Source organism: Ursus maritimus, unplaced genomic scaffold (assembly GCF_017311325.1).
Source record: "Ursus maritimus isolate PB19 unplaced genomic scaffold, ASM1731132v1 scaffold_1, whole genome shotgun sequence".
Lineage (NCBI taxonomy): Eukaryota > Metazoa > Chordata > Mammalia > Carnivora > Ursidae > Ursus > Ursus maritimus.
In genome coordinates, this window is record NW_024423343.1 from 65,115,456 (window position 1) to 65,128,114 (window position 12,659).

Here is a 12,659-nt window from a genome sequence, read left to right on the forward strand (position 1 = left end):
CTTTTACTCTGATTTTTTTAGCCATCTCTTAGATGACTACAGTTTATCTTCTAGTAAATTCCTCAAGAAGATCCCATGGGGACAAGATTTTATGTGTTTGCATATGTTCAAAACTTTTGAACTTTGGCTGTTGCCTTTATAATTAATGAGTTTGGCTAGATTTTAAAATCTCATTTATATTTCTTTCCTCAAGGATTTCATGGGCCTTCCTCCATCCGGTGGTGTAACCAGAGGCAGTGAGGTCCACCAAAGCCTGAAGCCTGTGGTTGTGTTGTGTTGTGTTGTGTTGTGGAGAAATACCACAACTGATGGATTCACCCCTTAAAGCTACTAGAGCTCTTTTGTCTTGATGCCTAAGAATTCTTTAAATTTGAAGTCCAGTAAATTTACTGAGGTAACTTACTGTTGATTCTTAAAATGAGTTTCTCTGGGGAAGTATGCCCTTTTGATAGGTATTTTATTGAAAAAATTTTCTTTCCTTTTTTTTTTTAATAAATATTTTATTATTTTTGTGTGCGCTCACGCACGAAGTGTGAGGGCACCAGCGGGGGTGGGGCAGAGGGAGAAGCAGACTCCCTGCTGAGGAGGGAGCCATATGTGGGACTCAATGTCAGGACCCTGGGATTATGACCCAAGCTGAAGGCAGACGCTTAACCGACTGAACCACCCAGGTGCCCCCCCCCCATTTTTCTTATATTTTATCTTAATACATGTATTCTTTTTCATTATTTTGGTTTTCTTCTGTGGAGATTCCAGTTTCAGATGTAGAGATCTCCTTAACTTTGCCTCTGTTTCTAATGCTTCTTAAAGTTAAACGGTTTTTCTTCTCTCTTTGGATGCTTTTCTTATATCTCTCGTTTGTTTACCTTAACTCTGGTTTCAAGTGGTTTCGATAGAGCAGTTAAATCTCTTGAGCTCCACCAGCAGATGTTTCACCTCCTCTTACTGTCTTGTTGTTTCTTCCGTATTGCCTTTAATTTTCTGGGCGAACATACATGCTTTTGCTTCATTAGTTATTTTTTATTCTTGGTTTAATGTATGGTCTTACATTTTATCCAGACTTGGCAGAACTTTTCTTCCAAGTAGTCCTCTTCCGCCGTTAGTTTCTTCTGTACCTTTACTCCTTTCTCCCCCATTGTTAGTATGTTTATATGGATTCAGTGATAGTTCCATTTTATTATTCATCTTCAAGGGGGGGAAGGTTCTTGGAATGTATTTGTGAGGGTTTCACAAGGAAGAGAGTCAAGGTCCAAGTACTAAATTAAGAAGCCTTTTCATTTTTGTGTTTGAATTTTTTTTTCTTTCAGTCTTTGATTCTTCTGTGTTAATGGAAATGAGAAAGTGTGAAGTTTTCTTAATATAATGACTTCCTACTGCTACTGGGGTATGATGTTCCCTGCAAAAATGGATTTCTGACTTCCTTTGGTTTTTATTATTTTTTTCTCTATTTAAAAAAAGTCTTTATTTGTTTTTTAAGTGATCTCTGTGCCCAACGTGGGGCTCGAAATCATGACCCTGAGATCAAGAGTTGCACACTCTACCAACTGAGCCAGTCAGGTGCCCCTGCTTTTATTATTTTTTTTGAGGATTTTTGTGCTTATGTTCATGGAGGATATTAATGATAAATGGGATTAGATTTTGAAGTGTTAGGAATTTTATCTTTTCTCTTTGAAGTTGTCCCATTTGCCACTATTTGTCTGGCATGATTCCTTTTTCATTCAAATTATTTAGCCATCTGTGGGCCTTTTTAGTTTAATGGTTTGTAACTTTCATTTGCTCAGGGATCTTCTCTTCTGCCTTTTCTATTTCTTTTACTTCCTTTTCATACTCCTTCTGTGACTCATATTTTATGTATTAATCTTTCTGAATTGTTCCTCCGTGGTTTTCTTTCTTTCTTTTTTCTTCATTTCTTTGAACTTTCCATTATGGGAGACCCTCTCTCATCTTTATCATCCATACCACTTATTAGCTTTTAGTTTTATTATAATAATATATTATATTTCCATACTATTTATACTAGTCAGGAATGGTCTGTGGTTCTTTGATTGCTCTTGTTACACAGCATTCTATTTTATCAAGGCCGTAGCACCTTGAATCTTCACCTGATCTGAGTGGTCCGATTAGACATTTTAATATTCTAATTTTCTTCTGAATTATCTCTGATATTTTGGGAGGGGGTTTATTTTTTGTTCATATTTATATCCTTTTTCCTGTTCTTTGTTTTCTTTGAATGTTTAGTAATCCTTGGTTGTCTGTTTATTTATGTGGAAGTACTTAGTTAGATTTGTTTCCCCTTTTTTTGGTCTTTTTGGGGAAGTTTTGGGTTGCCTCAGCTTCCGCATTCCTTTACTCTTAAGGAATGGTATTTATAATGATCTTCTATTTTTTTTAAAAATATACTCTAAACTTACTTTCTTTTAATCTATTGACACCATCATTTCTCTTATACATAAATTCCTGCTATAATTTCTTGTATTCTTCTCAGTCTAATCTGAATGACTTTCTAGCTTCTAGAAACTATTTTAGTGCATGGTCAGCTGAAATACCTTTCTTGTATCCCAGCACAGTTAAAAAAAAAGAGAGAAAGGATTTCTTCTTTCTTACCAAGGAAATTGTTTCTTTTTTTTCAAGCTACTCTTTCTTCTTCTTGTTGTCAATTTAAGGTTTTGGGAACATGAAGAAAGGTAGGTGCTTGTTTTCTGTCTGTTCTCTTTATCTTATCTCTCTAAAATTTCAGACTATTTTTCTTAAGAAAACCTTAAAGTATATGAAATATGAAGAGTGTAGGCAAGGTGTTTATCTTTTTATAGCCTATACTTGTGTAACTTATGTTGTAAGCCATATATAGGAAACAATTAATGACTTTTGTATGTATTTGGCTACTTGATCTTGCTGTTTCTATCTCCTGTTATCTTTGAAATCTTGACTTCTTTCTAATCTGATACTTTCCATTTCTCTCTTGGACTCATTTAGGTCTTTCTAACTGGTTTCCTTCCTTCTAGTTGCCATTCTCAGAAACAACACACTTCATCTTCCACCCTGAGATAAAATTCACATCTTATCAAATATTGCTCCCTTCAAGAATGAGAGTCAGACTGCTCAGTGTGACATAGAATGACCATTTTTGCCTGGCTCTTCCCTCCATGTTTTCCCAAATTCATCTTTGTATATGTTTTCTTTACCTGAAAATACCTTCATTCTTTTTTTTTTTTTTTTAAAGATTTATTTATTTATTTTAGAGAGAGAGAGAGAGAGAGAGCATGTGCGCAGCAGGGGAGAGGGGTAAAGAGAGAGAATCTCAAGCAGATTCCCTGGGGGAGTGCTGAGCCCAATGTGGGGCTCGATCTCATGACCGTCATGACCCTTTAAGCTGAAATCAAGAGTCGGATGCATAACGAACTGAGCCACCCAGGGGTCCCCAGAATTATCTTCATTCTTGAATCTTTTTTTTTCATTTACGGAACTTGTTTGCTCTCTCATGGTGAAGTTAGCTCTTCTTCTTTTGTCGTTCCAGCACTCTATTTGTGCTTATATATAGAACTTAACACTTTGTCGTAATTGTTTTTAAGTGTCCGTCTGCCCTCCTACAGATAGTAGCTCCTTGGTAGGCAGGCATAATGCTCCTAGAAAACTATGTTAGGTATAGAATACATAGACACTTTCAAATACTTGAATGAACTGTGGATTGGTAATATTTATCATCACTAGTGCTTATAAGCCATTCAGTAATTTCTTCGAAAGAAAAAATTTTCTATTAGACTTTGAATCGCTGAAAAAAACAGCCATTCCTGATGGAAGGAAGTAGCTGTTAGAGTGGAGGGGGGAAATAGGATAGAGTTAGATCAGTTCAGGCTCATCAGGTGAGAAGCCTGATGAAATGTCACATACATAGGGAAGCCATGCACTTTAGTGTGAGCTGCTGAGCTGGAGGTACTGATTTTGTGTCTAATGATCTAGACTGTTAGTTGCTATAATAAAATATTTTAAGATTTTTCTGAAATCAGTGTCCTTAGGACAACAGTTAAATTTAGTGTTTACATTACTGACCACTAGAACTATGTCAGCTGGCAAAAGAACATCCAAATGCTCCTGTGAAGAAGACTGTGCTTTTGTTCAGAATAAATCATAAGGTGAACAATTGTTAAGATGAGAAAGGAGGCTTGTCCACTATGCAACTGGAGTGGCTAGTCGTTCCAGGATGATTGTGAGTGAACATAATGCCTACTGTGTACAGAAAGTACTCTGCTAGGTATTCTGGGAGTAGCAGAGGAAATAAGAGACTGAGTCCCACCCTTAAGGACTGTATTTTCGTTAGGCAGGAAACTAGGGCCTAGGGAAGGATTTATTAGTTATCAAAACCGTGTATTAGTATGTACAGAGCAAGACATGAGCAATAGAAAAGTTTAAATTTTAAAAATGCGCAAAATAAAGAATGGTATAATCTAGGTGGAGGAATGACTTGGAGGGGTGAACATTGATGTGAGATTTTGAGGGAGTTGATGAACTGGATGGGCAATGAGCTGCCCCAGAGTGGGCAGCAGAATAGCACAATACACAGGCGGAAGAGGGAGGCTGCGGCAGAACAAGTTGCGTTTTGTGTAAGGCAGGAGATTGGTCTATTGGTTAGCCAAAGAATTATTTGTAGAACTTCTTAATCAAGAACCATTCTTCTACCTTATAGCATTTGTTTCTTGGGTACAAAGCCACTGAGTAAGACAGCGTGATGGTTATAAGAAATTAGACATATCCTTACCTTTAAAGAGCCTGCATTTGAAGTGACAGAAAGTGTACACAGCAGTAGCTTGACCAAATTAGTATATGACAGAGGGTAGAGAGACAGCACAAAGAAGATGGATATGTTTGGAATCTGTAAAACAGGATTAAAAAATACTTGCTTTACAGGGTTATCAGAATAAGATGAAATAACATATGTAAAGTGTGTAACCCTTGATAGGAGACTTAAGTATATGTATTGTCTCTTCCTTCTTTTCCACCTGTCAATTCTAAGGTAGACTTGTGCCCCCCCCCCCCAAATGAGAGATGTTTGAAGGAAGCGTGATGAATGACACTTTCAGAAGAGGTGTGCCTTGTCTTGGGCCTTGAAAGATTGGTGGGGTTTAGTGAGTGAACATTAAGAACAAAGAGGTGGCCATATGGAATGTGCCTTTGGGAACTCTAGGAAGCTTTTATTGGCATTGACTGGGGAAAGAGGTTTGAAAGGCAGGCTTGGAACCTAGAGGTTGGTTGGTGCCTATGTAGCATTGTCTTCTGCCCGGATCCTACCTTGTATACTACTTCGACTAATGGTTTGCACGTCTTCATGAGTCTACTCCTTTGGCAAATAGGAATCAGGAGCTATCAACTTTGAATTCCCCACAGCAAATAGCATAGGACTTCACACGTAGTAGGGCCCATAATACATATTTATTGAATTAGGAGAACTAACAAATGTTAAGGTATATACAGCACCGTATGATGACATTATATGCTGATAGTATATCAAATGATATAGCACAATGTGGGGGAGAGAATATTGTAGAATAGAATAGTGGGGTGTCGTGGAGAGGGCCGAGTCGAGTTTTCACCATGTCTCATTGACTCATGCACTTTGTGAGCCTGCGCAGGTTCTTTTGCAATATGGACTGATACCTGGGACCATTTCTTAGCTGCCTGTTCTTCTGGCCTTCGTTTCCTTATCTACTGAAGAGCCAGTGCCTCCCTCATACTGTTGTAAGGATTCAGTGAAAACTGGCTTAGTGCCTGGCTCATATTGGGTGTTCACATAACTATTATTAACAATCATAACAGTGGTTATTTTTTGTTATTTTTAATTCACACCGACACCTCGATATGCATGTTTTGAGTGGCAGAATGCACTCTTGTGATCAAAGTATTGAGCAAGAACCAAAATAATGTACAGTGCTATTCTACATATTTCATTGTTGATCCTGCTGTATTGAGCTCAAAACCTCGTTTTATCAAATTTTGGTTTTAGAAACAACAACCTGTGGGGGCGCCTGGGTGGCACAGCGGTTAAGCGTCTGCCTTCAGCTCAGGGCGTGATCCTGGCGTTGTGGGATCGAGCCCCACATCAGGCTCCTCCGCTATGAGCCTGCTTCTTCCTCTCCCACTCCCCCTGCTTGTGTTCCCTCTCTCGCTGGCTGTCTCTATCCCTGTCAAATAAATAAATAAAATCTTTAAAAAAAAAAAAGAAAGAAAGAAACAACAACCTGTGACACAGTCTAAGGAGAACGTATCATAGGCCCCATTCTCTGCAGCAGCAGAGTTTTTCAGCCCCTGCTTGGTCCTTTCCAGGCCCTCTACAAACTTGATTTCCTTGACCCTCATAGCAGTTCGAAAATTGTTGGCCATGGCTTTTTATCCTCATTTTGCAGAAGCTTAAGAAATTAAAGATCAGGTGACAAGGTTAGTGAGTGTGAAAGTCATTTATAATAATGGTAAAAAACGCATAGGCTAAAGTTGAATTTTGAATCAGTGTCTACAATAAGTGGGAGGTAAGATAAAGCATAGTCAATATGAACACTTGGAAAGATCACTGAAAAATGAGACTCTGCCTGTCGTAAGCGTGAATGTCATCTCATTAGTCTTTCAGCCTATTGACTAGGAAAAGTGTATGCAAGTCTCATTTTTCAAAGACAGTGACCTTTTTGGCAACATAGAGTCACAAAATGCCACATTTTGCTCTTCATGGTTTTCACTGAAAATTTATAAACTTCAATTTTCAAGTGTTCTAAAGAGATGACCTATCACACTAGTTGTCTGTCAAGTGTTTTTTAAAGCCCTTATAGGGCAGGTATATTGCACTGTAATAAATATAGAGCCTGGACATCATTTTGACTTGAAGGATTCATTTTAGGTGTAAAACGCTCTATAGTGTGAAGTAAAACAGCGTCTTTGACTTCCCACTTGCCTAGACCTCAAAATGTGGAATCAGCTTTGGGAACCTCACTTTATCTCCCCATCAGGCATCAAGTGCTGCATAGTCTTTTCTCCTAATCACTTGTCAAAGAAAATGTTATTTCCTCCTTGAAGTGTTGATCTCACCTATGATGTGTAGTTTCTTCGACCTTGGTGCATCCCTGGTACTTGAAGTTTAATCACTATTAGACTCAGCCCACTATTGAGTGCAATTTTTTTAAATTTAGAAATGAATTCTCTCTATTCCACTTTGAGACAGTGACCATATCTTATTCAACAGTGTGTTCCTACCACCAAACATACCGCCTCACACATAAGGGGGACTTTGCCTCATTATTTAGTGAAATGAATTGCTTTGATTGTGGTGGAACCCCCTTTTTGAGACCACAGATAAAACTTCTTTGTAATGTCCAAAGACTAAATTGAGAAAAGAAGAAAGAAAAAGCCAAATAATGCAGCTAATGATCTCGAAATGATGTAGTTACTGTGGGCTTTGTTATTGTTGGTCTGCCAAAAGAGTGACTTAAGGTTAAACCAGAATCTTCCACTTTACAAATGGTAACTCCCATCCCAGTACTAGTAGGTTTTTATTGATACTTTTATTTCAGAAGGCCATAGTAAACCTAATTGGATAAGGATCAAATGAATGCCCCCAAACTAGATCCATCTGCGACTTTCTGTATCAAGTGAATTTCCCCCCCAGCTACCGTTGAGGGATCTACATAGCTTTTGAAATTCCAAGTAGGGAACTCTAGAGTTTGTAGTGTCTATTTTCCTTTTGAAGAGTATGAGATCATCATGCATAAACACACACCCAAAAGCGTAAGTGTAAAGCAGTTAAGCAAACCCCGCTTTAGTAGCCGTCTAGATAATGAAATGGAAAATTTGTGTCTGGGTTGCTTAGAATCTTCCACTTTGCCTTGTTACTACAACAACCACCTTGTAAGCTAGAAATTACAAGGAGTTTCCCCCATACTGATTCCATGTGCTGTGGTTGAGGAGCACAGGGTAGATGCTTGTGAAGTCATCAGTCCAGCAGGGGTCTTATCATCATGATAACTCAGAGTAGTTTTACTATTATGATACTTTATGTCATGTTGAGTGTTTCTTTTACTCTCTATTTAGTCACACTGACATTTTGAAAATTTTCTTGTTAGCCACCAATGACTTTAGTTGTGACCCTCCTCCAACCTCCTAAATATTAGAATATAGTGTTCAGTTATGGTAAGAATAAAGGCACAATGGTTGTTAAAATTTTGTGTTTGCATTGAGCAATTATTATTGTCTAAATGCTTTTATTTGAGTGAAAGATGCTGAGTTAGAGATCTGTGCTTTTTAAAAACCTGATAAGCATTTGAAGTTCATATATTGTGGTTTAATGCCACTTTATATTTAATGTTATTATTTTTAGGTTGATTGTTAAGGTAATATTTAACAGAAATACTTAAGGGTATAACCTTAAGGATAGCTGAAACGTCCATAATACAAAAATTTTAGCTGTTTAAGAATTGAAATGCATCAATGAATATTAAAAACCTTTTATTGTGGGGCGCCTGGGTGGCCCAGCGGTTAAACGTCTGCCTTCGGCTCAGGGCGTGATCCCGGAGTTATGGGATCGAGCCCCACATCAGGCTCCTCTCCTATGAGCCTGCTTCTTCCTCTCCCACTCCCCCTGCTTGTGTTCCCTCTCTCGCTGGCTATCTCTATCTCTGTCAAATAAATAAATTAAAAAAAAAAATCTTAAAAACCTTTTATTGTAACACATAAATTAACACTTTGAGACCAGTTCTAACCTCAGGATTATTTTTTGCACTTTATATAATATGTTCTAATCGACCCATTTATCAAATCTATGAGTTGCATAAGTAAATTTAGCTCATCTGCATATTTATGTACTTTAAATAGACTCATGTAAACAGTTTCTTATCTGCCATATGTTGAAATGTTTTAGTAAACTAAAGGCATAGCTGCTTAGTCAACAAAGATGGCATTAAATTGCACTGTTTTGGAAAAAAAAAAGTTAAGCGAACTAGATGCCTGTTAATCTAGTTCTTTAAATATCATAAACAAAAGTATCAGAATGTGTTTCCAAGGACAAAGGCGGAGTTTTCCCGGCTTTGATTGGTCGCTGCCTTGTCCTGTCCCACAGCCATCCTTAATTGGCTTTGGGTAGATTGGAATCACATAAGCGGAGTGCCATTTATTACTTCCCTAGTTTCTTTGCACTGAGCCCTGAGATTCCCAAGGAGTAACTGTAAAAGATTTCTTTCATTTCGTCCATGATCTATGAGAGGGGATCCTTCTACGAAGAGCAGGCATGAGTCTGAGTGCAAGAAGAGTCACTCTGCCTACGATAACGCCAATAGTCCTACAGAAAAGGGTATGTGACTTCTTTTGCCTTTTTCTTTCCTTTTCCTTGCTGTTTTTCTTTCTTTCTGTTACTGTGTGTTTATTAATATGTTGGGAACTTTAGTTACATATCCTGAGAGAGTCTGTCATTCATTGAGGCTAGAGGTAATTAAAGGGTATATTAGTGAAATTAGACAAAGGGGGAAAATGCCATGCTAGAATAGCTCTGTGGTGAAAAAAGCTCCGTGTAAAAGCAGTTTGGTCTCTATTTCGGGGCATTGTGATTTAGAGTGTATATTGAAGCTTTTGCTTTTTTTTTTTTTTTTTCTTTCTGTAACTTTAGGCCTCTTTGCCTTTAGTTCAATAGGAAATCTGTTAGCTATTATGTTTTATATTTGTTTACTGAGAAGCAGTTTCTTTGTTTCACTGTAATTCATAATACATCCATCTTCATTGTTGAATGGACTATCTAATTGTTTTTCTGTTTAAACATATGTCACCAGTTAATTATCCTCTGGTTTCTACCAACTTCTATTGAGTTGCTGCCTATTTGCTTAAGAAAAACTTTCCATTATATTCTCTTGTGAAAGAGCTTTCTGTTAATTATTAATGCAGTCAATCCTGTGTATGAAAATATTATATCTATATCTATTAGTTTTTTGTAAAGTTTATTTCCATGTCTTACTTGCAGCATTATATTTTATAAGATACTAATAAATACACCATGCAATGTAGCATTTAAGTAAAATTGAATATACTAAACTTTTCTTGTAAATAGACCAAATAAGAACAATGTCTTGAGATCCTTAAATAATCACATCTCTAGTATAGAAAAAGAAGGCACCAAAACACATCTTTGGCAATATGCTTTCTGAATGGTTTTGGTGACATTAGAAACTGGAATGTTTATTTCTGTATCTGACTTTTAATAGTTAACTGTTAGTTAACTATTAGTGTATTCCGTAAGTCAAAGGTCATGGTTTAATTTGTTTGAAAATGACAAATGTAACAATTAGGGTGTTTTTTAAAGAAAGAAGTATTTCTTTTTTATTGCTTTTAATTTTTAGGTTTTCAGTTTATTCTCTTATGCCGTCGACCATTTATTCACTAGGGACATTTTTACTTGGCATTGGAATCGTATATGGTAATTTTGCCAACATTTGTTCTTTATCTTTCTTGATGCCTTTCTCTCATCTTAAGCAAATTTAATTAAAAATATTTTGCTGTGAGCTTGAATCTTTATTTGATTTAGACTAAGCATTAATAATGACTGAAGAGATTCCCTGCCTCACTGGAATGTGAAAGGTATACTAATATATATCAAATGTGTGTCTGAGTTCTTCTTTATACAGTTAATATTGCAGTTTAGAATAACCAAGAAGCTTTCATCATGTCCTTTCGGATGACATGTTGGTGTGGTAGGAGGCATAGCACCTGGACTCTCTGTTTACTAGCTGTGTGGCCTTGGGCAAGTCACTTAAACTCGTGGTCATTACTTCCTCACCTGTAACATAAAGAGTTGAGAGATTTTCATTAAATGCTTTCTGCAGTCTTACTGGTGTCTGTAATTCTGTGACTCAGATAATATATTCTGTATTTTCATAGTTAAAATATTTAAACCATTTCTTATTAGAGTGTAAAACATTAGAAAGAGATGCTATCATTTTCAAGAACTTTGAGCACTTAGTCCAGGAGCAGTTGGTTAGAAAATCCAGCACTGACTGGTTAAATAGCAGAATGAAACTACTCTGGAAAGCTGTGATTATAATTGATGTTAAGTTCGAGCTGCCGATGGTCACGTCATTGTGATTTCTCTTGGTCTTTTATAATAAGCTGCTTGTCAGGGTTTTATTATAATAATTACGTAAGTCAAAATTCCCTGCGCCCAGGTCCACGCTATTGCTTTCCAGTGAGTACGCATATTAAATTTCCATATAATTTAGGACATCACCATTTGCCAAAAGTACTTACACTATTTCTTTCTCCTGGCATTTTAACCCCCAAAGGACCCCTTATCTAGAAGACTATTCTGTGAAAATCTTAATATCTCTTATTTTAGGAACTGGGCATGTTTCTGACTAAAAAACATCCATCTGCTCTGGTCACACCATGCCTTTTTTTTTCCAAGATAGAAAATTATTCCATGCTTGTAATTAACTTGTCATTTTCTATATGCACCATAATTTAAGATGATCTGACAAATTAGTACACGCATTTCTTGGAGTATTTCGGGGGCAGCTTCTCATTTTCCTGAGAAGGCAGCAGGTGCTTTTTCTGTAAGTTTGGCATAAACTTTGCTCATCCTGAATGAGTGGCTCTTGAAAAATAATTTGCCAGCTGGAATCCTAATCATTTGAAAGGCTGAGGGCATTTCTGAAAATGCTAATAGCACTAGGGAGTAATTTTCTTATCAGCCTGTGTATCTGCTCTAAATGGCCATGAGATTCTCCTGAGAGTGGCTAGGAACTTGAACTTCAAACGTGGCCTCTTAACACAGTATGGGTCTTTTTTGTAGAAGATCAAATATACTTTGATCTTTGAGGAACAGAGAATTTTGGTAGATTTTCTATCAAGTAAATTTTTAGGAAACAATTTTTGGTTTCCTCCAATTCTATTAGAGTCCTATTTCCTTGATTCTGGTTAATCATGGTTCTAGCGAAGATTTCATCGTATCTCTCACACATCCTCACCAAATGCTCTGAATGAATCTTTTACCTCATAGCATTTTCCTCAGATAACTACTAGGTTATATCTTTTTTTTTTTTTTTTCTTAATGAGAGAAGTCTGAGTCTCTTGGGTGTTGAGTGACTTATGCAAGGTCACCCAGAAGGTCATTGGCAAAGCTAGAAATAGAATCTAGGTCTTGTGACTTCCAGTGTGTTTCTCCTAGATATGTGTTACCTCCTGAAATTAATATGTTAATGAAATTGCCTTATGGGGTGTATAATTGCCATTCAACTTCTAGTCTGGAATTAGCTTAGGCAAATCCTTTCATCTCCCTCTGCACCTCCACCAACTCCCATATGTTCTAGTGTAGAAAACATTTTATTCAGAAAGCAATTGTAAGCAGCAAAGTGTGTGTGTGTGTGTGTGTGTGTGTGTGTGTGTAGAGAGAGAGAGAGAGAGAGAGAGAATTTATACCCAGTTGTCTAGATTGGTACATTACATCAAGAAACTATTTTAAGGTCCCAGAGAATTAACAAAAGATTCAAGGATTGTGAAGTATACATTAAGTGTAATATAAAATTCATATTCTTTTTATAGAAAGCCTTCAAGATCAGAAGGCCAGATGTCCGTATTCTGATTCTGTGAGTAGGCATGTTTCATGCCTTGATCAGATTTACATTGTTTTGCAAATTATGTTTACAACA

The 12,659-nt window shown here is 36.9% G+C and overlaps 1 protein-coding gene across 3 annotated transcripts in view; it reads left to right on the forward strand.

Moving 5' to 3' along the window:
• GRB14 (growth factor receptor bound protein 14) overlaps nucleotides 1–12,659 on the forward strand; it is a 110,527-nt gene that overhangs the window by 42,183 nt on the left and 55,685 nt on the right. Inside the window, exon 1 of one of the 3 annotated variants that reach the window (XM_040644524.1) lies at nucleotides 9,212–9,319. The exons of the other annotated variants lie outside the window; for them this stretch is intronic. Within the exon in view, the coding sequence (XP_040500458.1) occupies nucleotides 9,257–9,319 (63 nt within the window). The 5' untranslated portion in view covers nucleotides 9,212–9,256. Of the gene's footprint in view, nucleotides 1–9,211; nucleotides 9,320–12,659 lie in introns of those variants that run through there. 3 annotated transcript variants of the gene reach the window in all.